This window comes from Neodiprion fabricii, chromosome 5 (genome assembly GCF_021155785.1).
Source record: "Neodiprion fabricii isolate iyNeoFabr1 chromosome 5, iyNeoFabr1.1, whole genome shotgun sequence".
NCBI classification, from domain to species: domain Eukaryota; kingdom Metazoa; phylum Arthropoda; class Insecta; order Hymenoptera; family Diprionidae; genus Neodiprion; species Neodiprion fabricii.
The window spans coordinates 6448239-6464272 of NC_060243.1; the positions used below are offsets into that span (position 1 = coordinate 6448239).

The following is a 16034-nucleotide window of genomic DNA, read 5'->3' on the forward strand; positions in this document are numbered from 1 at the left end:
AGTGAAATTTGCGCAGGGAAACAGGATCGGATATAATTTGGTTAAACATTGTCCTGCAGCCGCACCCTTTCCGTGGCCTAACGATGTTACCGCAACTGTAGTTCCAACGAGAAATGTGTAGAGTCACATTAATCACATATTTCAAACAAAGTGTCTCGAATGTTGAAACAATTGTGATTAAAGCTGGCGATTGCGCGACGATAAATTGAATTTTACAATCCCGGATGAAAATTTCAACGATTCTAACAATCTTTAACGACGAATTATCTGCAAAGCTCGATATTTCTCGGTACGATTTTCAAAGTTCCTAAACCGATATTATTCTCTTCGATTGAACCACCGAGTGTTCCTGTCCCCAGAAACTTTATTTACACTCGATGAAATCGGGGTGGCGAACAAAGTGGACCGCCATAAACGCACTTGGTACTCCACGTGGAACCCGCGGTGTTGGGTTTCAGGTTTGAGACGTCGCGACGCCCGTCGATTTTTATTTCACGGTATTATTTCATCCACCTTATCACAGAGCCGTTGAAACGTTCGTTTGTTCTCCACTCCGTTCGAGTGAAAGCCTACAAGAGAAGTGAGTTATCGAAAACCGATTAAACCGGGACGGTGTATTATAATCACAAATCAAAAGCGAGGGATGGGTTTAGCGGGTGGGATGCGAAACGGTGGGTAAATTCGAAGCGCAATACTACGAAATACGCAATTTGTGTTTAACTAACTTTTGATCGAAGCCGAATCGTTTCCCGAATCCATTATCCGATAAGGTCAATAATGACCTGATAATTTGAAATCGTAAAACCTTTTCAATCTCCTTCATATCTTGTACCAAAAATCCGTTTAACATTCGTTATAACTGATACAATTGCAAATTGGTCAGGAAAGAAATCATCCAATTTTGATTTCAAACAGCGGTAATTTAAATTATCAGCCTGAATATGTATGAACGAATGAAACATATTTTTGGGCGTGGATTGAGTTCCGCGACAGCCTGCGAAAGTTGGTAGAAAAAAATTTAGCATTGATTAAAACTGACTGACGGAAAGAGAGAAAAAGATGAAGCGAGAGCATTTCTCTTGGAAACATATTCGCAAAAAGGATGAATTAGCTTACAGACTGAAACATCGTAACTTGGGCGAAAATACATGCGTAATATTTGCAAACAGAAACCAAGAGTCCGCTTAATTTTTCGGTGCTTTAGTTTTGAAAATTACCGCGAATGAGCTTTCGTCTCGTGAAAAAATGGTAGAATTTTGTTTGCGTCGGGGGTTCAGTATCCTCCCTATTTGCCGAAACCAACTTGGGACTGGTGACCTCACGATATATAGAGTATTGGAAATTTAAAAGCGTGCGTATAATCCCGAGGGGTGAATTCCGACCCCAATTTCTCGAGTCAACTTTTTTCGGGTCAGGCGCAAACGAGTTTATTAATGATTCGAGTTAACCGTGGGTCATGAGATTCAAAGACAGGTCATAAATTTCTGGACATTCTTTAGGCGACGGGGGAAAATGCAGATATAATGATGCCCGGGAGACGATGAACCCGGGGGCATAAATAATGGGAGCAGCAATTTCTTAGAGTTTTCAGGTCGTGGGATAGGATTACATCCCTCCGGCCTGCAAGCCGACCTCGAATTATAATTAAGGTCGACCTACGATTTATATACATAAAATAGTATCCGTCCGAGTAATTACAACAAGTAAGAAAATTCGCTCTTGAGCATCTGGCGAATTTGTGGATAATTGGTGTTTACGATCGTTGTAACCGTTTCCCTGGTGATGGAAAATGGCCTTACCGAGATATAAGTATACCGAGCGAAGACGGAGCCGAGGGCGTGTCTTTTGCATAGCTATACGTATACCTAAAGGCTGGGTGGATCGAGGAATGGGCTTAAATTAGTTGTTATTAGGACCCGGTAAACACAGACGTACGTTTTCGTGTAAACACTGCGGGCAGCAGCTAACGCAACTCTCTATAAACCTGTATCCGTAAACTTTTCCCGAGTTTAAATTTGTCTTTGAAGAAATCGAGCATCCCGAGCAGGTGCAGGCCGCTAAAATCGGGATCTGCAAAACCGCGGTTTCCAATTTATGTAGAAATTCAGCCACGCCGCGTTTTGTGTATATATACAAGATACGTATAATTCTGAGCGCCAAAGCTCCAGTTCACAAAATTTTCCGATATACTCTTTCAACCCTGTTTAAAACCCAAGTATGCCGTTACCAGCCATCGATATAGGCATGTAACGTATATATACTCGGCCATGATACGTCATCCTGCGAAGGACACAAGAGTGTTGAATAACACCGAGACGCGAGGTCGGACCAATCTCAAATAAATTTGGGCATCGCGGTGTGACTCGACATGCTTTACAAGAAACAGGACAATGGAGCTTGAGATAAAGCTCAACCGTTGCGAGTCGTATGTCGAAAATGATTCAGCAGCTTTTCCGATCAATAATCAGTTTCACCGTAAAGACCGCAATTGAGTTCATTCTAACAGTGTTACAAACAATGATCAGGGAATTTTTAATTTAGTCATGGGAAGAACTGAAAATATCAACTTTCTATCACGGGAATTAGAAATTATTTTTTGAGCTAACAAGTTTACTTTTGTTTTCGTGAAGAAAAGACACGTTTTACATTACATTTTTCTTCAATTCAAATTGAATTTGAACCGATTATAGAGTTAATGAGCTGAACAATTTAGATTTTAGTAACTTACTAGAAGTGGGAAAATTTCGGGAAAAACTGAGACTTGGGCCCTGGAAAATTTGTAAATGTCATGGAATTTGTTTTCCCAAAATTTTGTGGTCACCCTGGAAAATTCACAGTGCACTTCTATCTTCGAATCGATACATCCCTTTATGCAGTGGATCGTTTAAGAAATTAAGACTGGGTATCGGGTAAGCGTTGCTTTTTTGAAAACACACCACGACGACGTGTGACTTGTGTATCATGCTTCTCGCCGAAGCTTATTACTCGGTTTTTTAAATACAATTCCACACACGTTGCAGACCGTGCAAGGCAAGTGTGTACAGTTTGAATTGAGTTCGAGTAAAAATAAGAACATCGTTTAAAAATGGAATGTGGTGGAAAAGGGAGGGGCTGAGAATTTCATAGATTTACGTTTGTTATACGTGCCGCGGATACACACCAGATATAACTATCGGACTGACTCATACACTCCGGCAGTAAAATTTATTGACGGAGAACTCGCCCGCCTCACATTTGCGCAATGTTTATACGTATATGGATACCTGGCACTTGTAACAGTGCGGTAAAATCAGCGATGGGGATATCGGGTAAATATTTATGGAACATTCACCAAACATCGCGATAATATCACTCTGAGAGGCCGATGGAAAACTCGCAGTCTCTGGAGGTTCCTGGATGATTATTTTCTTCATTCAAAAATTTCGATTCTCTCTGCATTCGTTTACAATTCGTACAACCGGTTGGAGCTATACGATCCGGAAAGTAGAAAAAAAAAAAACAAAACAACAGTCATTTCAATATTTTCTAACTAAAACATTTGTGCAAGTGACGAAATTTCTGTTAATAATTATTTGCTTGTAGCTACATTCGAGTTTTTACTCACCTGCTGTTACACGTGAAAATCTGGCATAGAACTTGATGCTGATTTGGCAAGTGTCGGAAACGCGATGAGATAATTAAGGCTCAAGCATTAAACGGGTGACTGGTCTTGCCTGGAAGATTACAACGAATATCACCGGTCTTGAACTTAGTTCCTCCATCAGAAGCATTGTGTTTATTACGCTTCCAACAAGGAAGGTATCCCAGATCGATCTCTCCGATTTCATTTCTTATATGTAATATATTACGGTAGAGTAAAAACTAAGCGACACCTATTTTTTTTTTTTTTTTTCATCTGCCATTAAAGACTTTAAGGGGGTGAAACCACCCTCCAAAGTTTCACTTCGTTAGAATGGCCGTAAGAATCGTGATGAAAATCTGCTTTCATTCTTCAAGATAATTCGCCTTCGCGGTTCGATCGCGAGTGGATTGATCGAATTTGCATCACTTCGCCCCGCGTGTGTGAGAAAGACGATGAATTCCCTCTCGGACAATGGATAATTCTCAGTATGGGTCGTGCATCTCATTCCAGTGCAAATGGCATAACTTGAACTCGACTCGTAAAAAACCCGACACGCAGTGAAATTATAACCATGCAGCAGGTGATGTAGCCGGAATTGCACCGCAGCGGCGCCAGTCGCACTTAAAATTTAAACCTTGATTAAAAAGCTCGGGTGAAGTAATACACCGAGCGACAGCCTTATTTTCATTTTCACGGTTGGGGGAAGGCTGAGGTTGTTAAAAATAATAGACACCCCTTCAGTCGTTCATAATTGTGCGCGGTGCAGAAAGTAATTGTTCAAAGAAAGAAGGAAATCGCGACTCATTGTCTGCGTGGAAAACTGCTAACAATAAGAGGGTAGAGCTTTTCCAACAATAAAGCTCCCACCGTACATTATAGCTTCGCGATTCTGCTGCACTGGTCGATCAAAGCTCGCGTTGAAAAAGATCGACCTGCATTTTGGCCGCGGAACCTTGTGCAGCTCTGCACGGGCATGCCGGGTAGCAAAGTGACGTATCGATCCGCGGGGTCACCCGGGGTCACCAAAGTTCAGAGCCTCGGAGTTCAGCAACCCCGTGGAAAATGAATCCGTCCTCCAGCTGCACAGAGCCAAACACCTGTTATTTGTTCATTCAATTTTTCACAGCATCTCGTCTTGTGTAATTCAACCGTGATCCCAGAATTTCAGTCCAGGGTCAAGTTTTCTAGTTCTCGTTTTAATGTTCACGATAGAACTTACAACACGCAAACTATTGTATTCACTGTGAATTCTTAAAAAACGATTTTCGTATTTAAGATGGCGTCGTCTTTAAAATCTTCAAAAGTCGATATCTCTGACGGTTACAGTCGAACTCGAATGAAGCTTAGCAAAAATATTCTTGCCATCGGTCCGAAGCTCTCTGAATTTTTCCAAAATTTTTTATCACCGTGATCGAGAATAGCGGTCTCTTGAATTTTCGAAGTGGGAGCAGTGTGAGTAATTCTCTTGTTTTTCAGTATGATCGGGGCCATGCCAGCGGTGGCTGTCCGCCACGAGCGACGCAGACAAGAAAAAAGGCTGAAGCGTCCCAGCCAGCTGTACCTAGGTGGTCAATGGATGCCACCGCCGCCAGGTTCGCCGCCAACGCCGAGTCCCCACGGTCCCAACAGTCACCTAGAACCCTTGCCGGAGTTGTACCTATGCGGAAAGGTAGCTTACCGTTCCTCGATTCCCCCGTTCGAACTCCATCGTGAGTCGAACGTTCAACTGATTGAAACGCTTGCAGATATCCGGTCTCCACGCAGTCGTCGTATGCCTTCTCCTCGGAGCCGTCGTCCTGGTCGTTGGTCTGGTCCAGCTGGCGCCTGGAGCGACGACGACCGATCACAGACTCGTCCTCCTCGTAGCTGGGGCGGCTCTCCTTTTACTGGGTGAGAAATTGCCCCCATTACCGCAACTCCGTCACTACACCTTAGAGTCATTCGAGAGTGAGTTGAACTGCACCCGCAAATCTGAAGCACCAAATGAGTATTCCGCCGCGATGACCACTAGCTCGTGAACGCGACATCTTACGGCTGTCTTGTCGCGTTAGGGGAGAGTTAAAAACGATGAATAATAATTTAACCGAGTCATCCCCGCAAGGCCGTGTCTGCCCGTGAACCTAATGCTCGTAGACAGGATCAGATCGGACGAGACACGTTTCTTCGAATCCGTGTCCTCCAATTACGCGGTAATGAAATTCTGGAGCGGGGTTGAAATTCCGAATTTGAAGGGTTCCGAAAGCGCATAATTTCGAATTACTTGGCGGCGAAACTTGAAGTAATAAAATCAAACTTTGAAGAGACAACAAAGTTTCGAATAGTCGGAAACCCGACGGTTCAAAGTTCCGCAATATAAGATTCCAAAAATTCAAGTTACGATAGTGCAAAATACCGAAAAATAAAGTTTCGATAGAGCAAAATTCCGAATAATAAAATATGCTCGCACTGCATAGTCTACTCAATGATAACTGAATAAATCTTGGATCACTCGAAATTTCGATGCTTCGGATCTCTAAATTTCCTCATTATCGCACTTTCGGAACTTTGACTTGTCGATGTTGTGCCCTTTCGGACCATTCGTAACTTTGACGCTTCGTCAAAGTATAATATCTGTACTCCAAATATCGCTACTAAAAAAAATTCTTAACTTGTCGCTTTCGAAACCTCTCGATTTCGGAATGTCAATCCCGCCCCGAAATACTGTCTAAAACTGCAACCAGTATCTTTTCTTAATTTCGCCCGTATAATCCGTCCGAGCAGTTAATTAATGAGCACATAGCGTATAATACACTGGTCCTTGAAGCGACTTGTACAACGGAGTCTCGTCGCCTTTGAGCTCTATAACCCGGGTTGAAAATACGAGGGTTATAAAAAGATGAGACATGAAAACCAGAGAACGAGCGAAACGATTCTTCCGAAGAGGCAAGTCAGACGGACCGAGTCGAGTCGCGTCGAGTAGCGAGATACGAAAACAGACAAGGGCAATGGAATGTTAGGGAAAAGTGATTCGAATTTATCCCTCGAGCGAGTTGCTCATTATTCGTTTATCCACGTTCGTGAGTGTCGTAGTTACCGTATTTCCCGCCTCTTCTTCGCAGGCATCGCCCTGGCGGGTGTCAGATGTTACGTACTTCACTGCATGCCTTTGCCGGCCCAGCTTTCCCCAGTGGCAACCCCCGTTCCTCCAATTGTCACTGACCCGCCGGCAAGAGGCGGGACGCTGGACCTGCTGGTCGGTCATCAGAATCAAATTATTCACCAAAACACTCCGGAATTGGACGCGCTGATGCAGACGGAGAACCAGCATCACCATCACCATCATCATCACCACCACGGTAACCACAAGAAGAAGCGAAGCTCCCAGGGCTCTCACACGGAGGAAGCCTAACGGGGCTGATAACTGATCGAACTAACTCCTCTGCGGCTGATAATAATTTTTCGGTATAATCGAACGGCAGAAACAAAACTATAGGTAAAAAAAACACACACACAGACACACGTACACAAAATGGAAAATAACAAAAAAAAAGAAAAAAAAATACAAAACGGCAACAGAAAAAAAAAAAGAAGAAGAAGAAGAAAACTTACAAAGCAGAACTAAACGGGGATGTGCCTAATCGGAAATTATGCAATTAACAGAAAATATGATATATCCTGAGTTCGTAAAGTTGTTGCGCGCAACGTTAAATCCATAAGCTCGATTGCGAGTTGAGGTGAACGGCGGGTTTCTGTTACATTCTTAAATCTTCCAGGGAACAAGATTAAGTATAGCGGGAATGAAAATTCAAATATATGTATCTAAGGAAGAACGCTCGGTCCATAATTTTTGACAGTTAACGTTAATGAAGCTAATTTGTGTAACGACGAGTCGAGTAATAGACGTACCACTAATTTCGTTACAAAATTGGTGTACGAAAGGCGCTTAATTTCCGCAAACAACTACTTGAAACGTGTAACGTTATAATTTAGAAAGATGATTGATGGCTTATGTACGTGTTTGTTTTTCAATTATTCACTGACACATTCGAACGAATGTGGATGTAATTATGCATACGTAGGTACATACGATGAAAATCCGATATGCAATTTTACGATAATAAGAGACAAACAATAATTTGCCTTTCAAACGATGAAGTTTTATCGGTCAAACATTTCGTGAAAGTTGTACCTATACATATTATACATTAATATATAATATAATTATATATATAATCCGGATTATCTGTATAATAAACTGCGATAGTCTTTTCGTTTATAAATATTTTCCTTCATTTCTATTTCTGCACATCGTCGGTTTCTTATCATCCAGCACGGAAAAAAGTAAATGTGTTCGCGGTAAGTTTCACTTTATTAGCGAACTAACTTCCGATAGTATATAATTTTATACCGCGTACATTATTTATTACAAATATATAACAAACTATTTTTTATTTTTTATTTTTTTTTTGTACTCTGTAAAAATCAAAGCTAGATATTACTTTATGAAAATCAAATTGCGAGAAATAAGGTAGTAAACAATGAATGTAGCTGATAAAATCTATTGGTTACGATGTACTAATTTTATTAAAACTAAAAGGCTTTCCGCTTCGTCGACGAATCTTCGATACTTTTTTGGTAATTCTGAATACCGAGTGAAACAGGGATCGAGTTTCAATGCGCGTTTGTATTGTTTAAAATTTTAAAGATTTCTTGGTGCTTCGTGTTAAATTAACAATTAGAATATTGAATTATTATATAGTTGCTTTACACTTTGAACTGTTTATTATATTTTACTAAGACGTTTTTTTCTTACAACAACTTTTACAACTGTATTATACGTATATCTATATTCTTGATGGGATCTAACAGCGAACAAATCCTTGTACGTAAAAATTTGCGTCCTGTGTTAATCTTCGATTTAAAAACACCCGAGAATCTGCCGAATGAATAATCAAAATTTTCTTGAGAGAGTAATTATGTCGCGTTCGTTAATTAAATGAGGAACAATAATTAGAAAAACAGAAAAAGTTGTCACTGCAGTCAGAGTAGAATTTCAAAAGTATCACAATCAAAACCCGTGCATTATCAAACAATAAAGAGGAATCGATTGAATAAATAGTCGCGAAGCGCAGATTTTTAGAATCACGAAAAATCAACGTCTCCGGTCTGTCATATGCCGGTATTGTAGAATACGATACTATCGGCAAAGTAATCAGCGCAGATTAAGTCTAAAAATGCAAAACGACAGCTTTATTTGATGTTTAATCTTAAGGGTTATACAAACTTTAAACCCTCCCCGATTATTAATATTATTATCATCATTATGATGATGTTATATAACATGATACATACATATACATTATAAATATATTCTATGTACACTGTATAGCGTATTGTAAAACTTTTTCGACCAAAGTGAATATTGTGTTACGAATGTGTTGGGTACCCAAGTGCGAATGGACGTGTACAAGGATAAATTGTAAGTGTGCCAATATACAAATGAGATGCAAGTGTATATTATACTAATCGAACGACAAATGTTATTCGAATGTTCAGAAATAATTTTCGACAAATAACAATACTGAAAAAGGTTTGTTCGCGTCTCTTGCCTCGTACTTTTATGCAGTCTTCTTATTACATAATAATATATAATATATGCTTAGAATTTGATATTTACGATATTGTATATGTAAAGCATAATAATGCGCATAATATATTTATTATAATACCGATGAAAATCGGACATTCTTTACGCGTAAATTATGGATGTTTTCATTCGATATTTAAGACGTCGTTGAACTGTATAACGCGTCTGATTTTTTCACCATATATTTAGTTTAAAAAAAAAAAAAGAAAAAATAAAAAAAAAAAAACGCTGCAATTTTTCATCGTTACACGTATATTTTATATTCGCAATCTTCACCCCTGAAACAATAAAAGTCTCTGTAATCAGTCAGTTGCGTAAGTTTCGGTACTATTGGCATATATAATTATTTTAGAGGCGCAGCGTTCTCTTCGCTACTTCGTTTGGTTACCTTGAAGTTTGTAAAATGTGCAAGACCGAAACCTAAAATTGAAGTAAATACGGAAAGAAAAATGTCACTGATTGAATCACGTGAATTTTTTTGTTTCTTTGCATCATCAATTAACGGCTGATTCAATTTAATTATACTTTGCATTTAGTGCGACAAGCTTTAACGTGCAGGATCGAGTAAAAAGAAAAAATGAAGAAAAAAACAAAAAAAAACTAGGAGTATTAAAAACTGTATATATACAAAACTCGATCTCGATTTTCAAGAATATTGATAAGCCGTTAAGGCGGAAATATCAATATGACATAACATGAAATGAACAAGTATTTGAATACGATAATTAACATGGTATATAATTATATACTGTACACGATGATTATTAATTATATATATGCACTGTATAACGCACGCGCACTGTTATATCAATGTTACGTTTATATAGGCATTCCATGTCAATTCGACCAGGTCATGACAGTCATGTCTTTTATTTATCCAGAAATAATATTAAATTTTTTTCTTAATTCTTTTTCAGTGCAATGGGATACAAAAAATACCTGAATTTATGTTTGTACACTCTTCTAAAAAAAATTCACCAGGAGCGGTGACCGTTGAAAGTCGTAAAAAAAATACCCGATCCCTAGGAGATTTTTTTTATTGAGCGTTATTTTAAGAAAAATGTAAAAAAATTAATTTAAGTATTTTTGAGGTACTGGAAGGTCTCATAAAAATTACGAGGAAAACAATAAAAAAAAAAAAAAATTAAAAAAATAATACGAGGGTCTGGATCTGACCGAGTTGGCATGGAATGCCTCATATATACCTGATAATAAAATATTACGATAAGGCAATGCGAGGCGGTCGCAAATAATTCTGTACAACCGTATATTTGATTTCGGGTGTAATGAAAATAATCGCACAAGCTATTTGAGAGAAGGGCCAAAATGATGAATATTAGAGAGGAAAAGAAAAACGAACTTTTTTCGTTTAAAAATTGAAAATTTCACAAGAGCAAATCAAGCATTGTCGCATCAACGATAAAATCGCATATACGTGTATCTATACGACATAGGTGATAATTATATGATTCCGAAGCATCCCGTACCGATAATTATGTGCACGATCATATGTATACTAAAAAAAATACATATATATATACATACATACATACATATATACATGTATACATATATTAAGGTACCTATCGCAGAATCTTTTTTCAAACCGAATCTCTCGATAAACCTATAACGAGGTAAGGAAGGTATCATAGCGAAATACCGTTATACAAAACGAAACGTGTATTAAAAAAACATTTATGTACCTAACAATCGATATATACGCGATGCATTATGGAGAAGCAACTGTGCCCTGAGAGCTTGCGTGTCAAAATCACACCTATACACATGAAAACAAACGTCAACTTGTCGTCACATGAAGTGCGAAAGAATTTTAATATGCAATAATAATAATAATAATAATAATAATAATTAGCTCCGAATTATTCGAATTTGCTTAGACATTTCATTTTTTCTTTTTATCTTTTCATCACATCAACTTTCAAACAAATTTATCTACGCACTGAATCTTACGAATACAGAGCCTTATTAACGTTTGTTTGTTTGATTTTTTTTTTTTTTCTTCTTTTTCTCGTACTTTTTTTTGTGTAAACGTATACAACTCCTTGATATAAGCTGGTGCTGAGAATTGTTGTTGAATCGCGACGCGCAAGTTCCGCATACTTGACTACCGCTGGGGTCCACTTATATTTATTAATATTTCCTATACACCTAACCTGAAAACATTTGACAACAAAAAAACCATGAAAAAAAATACACACACGGATATATATATATACACATAAACACAGGCACACACATACTCGTAAAATATCTATAACATAGCTCTATACAAGATGTTTATCGATATATATATATATATATACACAAATATATATATTAAGAATTTAAGGATTTTAAATTCATAAATATATTTACACATTATACATAACTATAATATTATATCTTATGAGCTTTTCCTTTCACGTATATACATTATATTATATACGCATATACACATATATTTATTTATTCCTGTGTAATGAAAAAATGCTTTTTTTACACCGAATTTAAAAAAAAAAAAAAATCTAACGTTTAAAATGAAATAAAAAGTTGAATATAAAGTTATCGTGAAGAAAAAGGAAGGGAAAAGAAATGCGAAGATCTTGAATATGTTCAAATTCCTAGTACATGTACAATGTTCATGTATATATGGGGTAGTCCAAATGAACGTGAACGAATATACATTTTTTAATTTTTTCGACTTTTTTCATCTGCCGTTTAGGAGTAGGTATTTCAGATCTTCCCTAATTGGAAAACTGTGCATTGAGGAAAAGGTTGTGAACAGGAAAAATTGTGTCATTCTCTGAATTGTTCGAAAGTTGTTTAGTATTTTCTGGAAATTGTAAGCCATCGTTTCCAATAAAAAAAAAACTCTCAAAAACAACGTTCACAAGAAATTTAAAACTATTTGTGTATTTTCTCAAACGAAACCTGAATTGAAGAAAAGTTGCGACCGAGTGTTACAATCCGATAACGTGCACATTGATGTGCAAAAGGAATCTTAGCTTCACAATCAAAACTTCAAAAAAAAATCGATTTCTGAGATATTTTTGTCGAAAACGATGCAATTACGTTTTCCAGAAAATTCTGTCAAAATTATTTTCCAGCAATTCCGAAAAAAAAACACATTTTTTCCCCCAAATGGACAGTTTTCGAGTTACGAAAGATCGGATCTAAAACATCTAAACGGCAGTTGACAAAAATTTGAAAAAATTATAAGATGTATATTTGGTGGAGTAAAAGTAGGAAATAAATCAGCACCCAATTCGGTGGTGTTCAAAATCAAACCTTGTTCTCGTTCATTTGGACTACCCCATATATAAATATATATATATATATTTATGTTCAATATTTATAGCTTACGTTATATTAAAAATTTCCCTCGCCAGACGAAATGAACTCGAACACCGATCTCATTGTCGTGTTCGAAATACTGAATTATTGATCTTTTTAGTCTTGTATAATATTTAGAGGCAGATAGGAACAAAATTATTTAAAGCACGAATGGCAGTTTTGACAAACGTGAAGTTTTTCAAATCGCGAAATTTTCTTCAGTATTTAAAGTATTCGAAATGTTTAAGATAAAAATAGTTAAATGAATAAATGAGTTACGTAATAATGACGGAAGATAAATATATAAAATGATATAAAAAATATATATAATATATTATACATAAGTAAATGAATTAATAAATTTAAAAAGAAAACCACGTTCTGACCACACATTCTTCTAATTATATGTCATTACTGCGGTTTTAACTTGATAACTGTTTATAGCCAATTAAGAGAGAATGTGTATAAAAAAATTTTAACAAAGACTTTTAGTTTTCCGTTATTTTGGCGGCCGTTATTTTGGCTGTGGAAAATTTTTTCGTTCCCAATCTGAAAATATAATGAAGATGTTAAAAAAAAAAAAAAACATTTGTGCAGTAAAGTTTGAAGGCGCTCGGATAATTTCAACCCGTGCCACCAAGTGATTGAAATTTTAAATAAAAAATAGATATATTTTTTTGATACGAATGCTCAATTATTTCTTACACACATAATATCGATGAAAAAAATTTATAACTCAGCACACTCTTTGGAAGTACTATGAGTTAAGAAATGCAATTTTTGCTAATTATTCGAGCTATGATTTTTCTGCTTACAAACATTACACGTGTAATGAAGATCAGTGTTTTCAATTTTTCAAATTTTTTGATCATCGCTCAAAAAATCTGCAAACATTGTATTTCATACCTCATGATATACCCAAAGAATGTGATGTGCTATAAATTTTTTTCATGGATATTATATGTGTAAGAAATATTTGAGTATGAGTATCGAAAAAATACACGTATTTTTCAATTGAAGTTTAATATTATCCAAACGCCTATAAACTCTAAACACATTTTTTTCCACACTTTGATTATATTTTCGGTGTGGGTATGAAAAAATTTTACCAAGGCCGAAATATCGGCCGCTCTAATATACCTATACATATATATACATAATATAAAAATAATAAATGATAATGAACACAAAGCACTGCAGCCATCTGTGAATATTATAACCTTAACTTTACGACAACTAACTTTTAATGCTAACCTCTAAGCCATGCAATTATTAATGCTATTTGATGCAGACTTACAACATAACGATATGTGCATACAAACATGATAACATGTACAATTACATTTGTTGTGACATGTGATCTGCAATTCTACGCTTTCGGGACGTATTTTTATTTTTTTTTCTTCCAACAAGACCGCTCGATTTCTTTCGATATATATACATATATTTCTAAAAATTTACGACGAAGCGATAATTTTAGTTTCTGATGCGTGGGGGGAAAATTAAAAAAAAACAAAAAATTGATCCTCATCATACTTACATTGTCAATTTTCTAGTCACTCTCTACGAAGCTTTTTATACACTGTCTCAGTTTCGTTACAGATGTCATTCAATATTACGATTAATTTTCCCACATTTAACAAATCCCTGAAAAAAAACTAAAAACAAGAATAAAAACACTCATATTGAATAAAATTGAACTATGTGGTAAAGTATTGTAACCCTGTATGTGATTCTATTGTAAAACTCTACACAACTATTGTAAACTTTCAGAGTTTAATAAAGCGTTTTCACTAACAGTAAATTATACGTAGAGTGACGATCAGTCGATCATCAACGTCAAGTTTCTCTTTCGTCGATTCCTAAACTCCCCGAGCCAACGAAATGAAAACGGTGAGATTTTTCGTTACATCTGATAAAACGTAAAAATGATCAATTCCGACATAATCGACAGATATCAGATCTGTAAAAGCTGCGTTACCGACCAAGTATCAAAAGCTTCGCTTACCCAGCGGGTCGGAAAATGAAAAGCCTAAAAAAACCGTCGCGACGCGACGCGATGCTCGAGTTTTATTAATAGCCACCAATCGGCTGCCGCAATTTCGCACGTCGTCGTTGTCCAATCAAAGCTCTCAGATTCCACCCTTGTTTACTGGGACAGCCAATAGACAACTGGGAAAATATACTGAATCGGGGAATCAATTTCCACCCCTAAGAATGAACGAAGCAGACGTGACCAGCGTGGGAAACTAGATTCATTCAGCACCAAGACTGTGCCGAAAAATACGCCTTACGCGTTACGAATTTCTTAACCGCGGGAAACTTGATGAACGTGATCGTCGAGTTGTTGTCTTTTCAATTAAAATCAACCGACGCTCGATGCAAGCGCACAATTATCTGTCGGATTAATGAGTATATAAATAGTATAAATGAGTCGGTACTATCCCCCCCCCCCCCCCCCCCCGCACATTATAAACTAACTCAAAGACTGCACTTTCAGACCTCTCAAAATTACATACGACGATGGAGAATTTTAATGACGTTGAAAAAAAATATTTAGGTAGGTATCGCAGCTGTCGGTTTTACTTGCATGGGATAGACTATACGATATACATGATGAAATTAAACGAAATGCGACTGCGATTTTTAATCATTCGAAATTACTGAAGAATTTTTCTCGACCTGCGATAGTTCGTATCGATGATAACTATCGTCAAAACGGCATACGAAGCATACAATGTCGATATATGTGATACGAAAAGACGTGTCCTACAAGACTTTTGTCCCGCATTTCAGCCACGCTTTGACGGTAAATAAAAAAAAAATATATATATATCTGTATTCAACGCGTGAAAGGAACTCGATAAGAACCCTGGATGGTAAAAATTTTTTATATAATTTTTCCGAGTTCAAGTTTAGTAGAAAATTGCGTTTATCTCGATAATAAAAACCATTTTACGTAGTATACGGTTGAATAAGCGTGCAACGAAGAAAGAATAAAGACGGAAAAATTTCATTCGCTGCAGCAGTGCGGATAAACAAAGGAAAATTTTTTTTTCCACAAAATCATTACAAGGACGACGCCAATTCTCGGGACACGAAAGCGCGGAGTAAGGTTTAAACAAAATAAAAACAAAGTAAAAACAAAAAAAAAAGTTAAAGAAAAAAAATCACGCACTCTCCGTGTAAAAACGTACAAGTTTCGCGTTACTCGTAATTACGTATACCTACATGTGTGAAAAAACCGTGATCATCAATTTATTCCCGATAATTCCGGCGATCGTCAATTCGGAAAAAATTGCGAGCCTTTCGTCTCTCGGAGAGCTTCACCCCGTCGCCATGTCTGCCGCCACCGGGGATGTTCCCCTGCGTGTCGGGGGGTGGTGGTGGAACGATGGAAGGGGATGAAGGTGTATCGACCGGAATGGAAACCCCGTAGACCGTCAGCGATGG

The 16034-nt window shown here is 37.1% G+C and overlaps 1 protein-coding gene across 1 annotated transcript; it reads left to right on the forward strand.

Annotated features, from left to right (window-relative positions):
* The first annotated feature begins 3711 nt into the window (after positions 1 to 3711).
* Positions 3712 to 7141, forward strand: LOC124183443. Its single transcript, XM_046571939.1, has 4 exons — positions 3712 to 3798; positions 5099 to 5291; positions 5368 to 5512; positions 6721 to 7141. Exons 2-4 carry the CDS (start codon positions 5100 to 5102, stop codon positions 7008 to 7010), a joined length of 627 nt encoding a protein of 208 aa, XP_046427895.1. The 5' UTR covers positions 3712 to 3798; position 5099; the 3' UTR covers positions 7011 to 7141.
* The last annotated feature ends 8893 nt before the right edge of the window (positions 7142 to 16034 follow it).

Excerpts from the sequence above, each read along its gene's own strand:
- LOC124183443 (XM_046571939.1), top strand. The coding sequence starts at position 5,100 with ATGATCGGGGCCATGCCAGCGGTGGCTGTCCGCCACGAGCGACGCAGA. Across the intron at positions 5,292-5,367 it reads AGTTGTACCTATGCGGAAAG|ATATCCGGTCTCCACGCAGT; the intron begins GTAGCTTACCGT and ends AAACGCTTGCAG. Across the intron at positions 5,513-6,720 it reads GGCGGCTCTCCTTTTACTGG|GCATCGCCCTGGCGGGTGTC; the intron begins GTGAGAAATTGC and ends TCTTCTTCGCAG.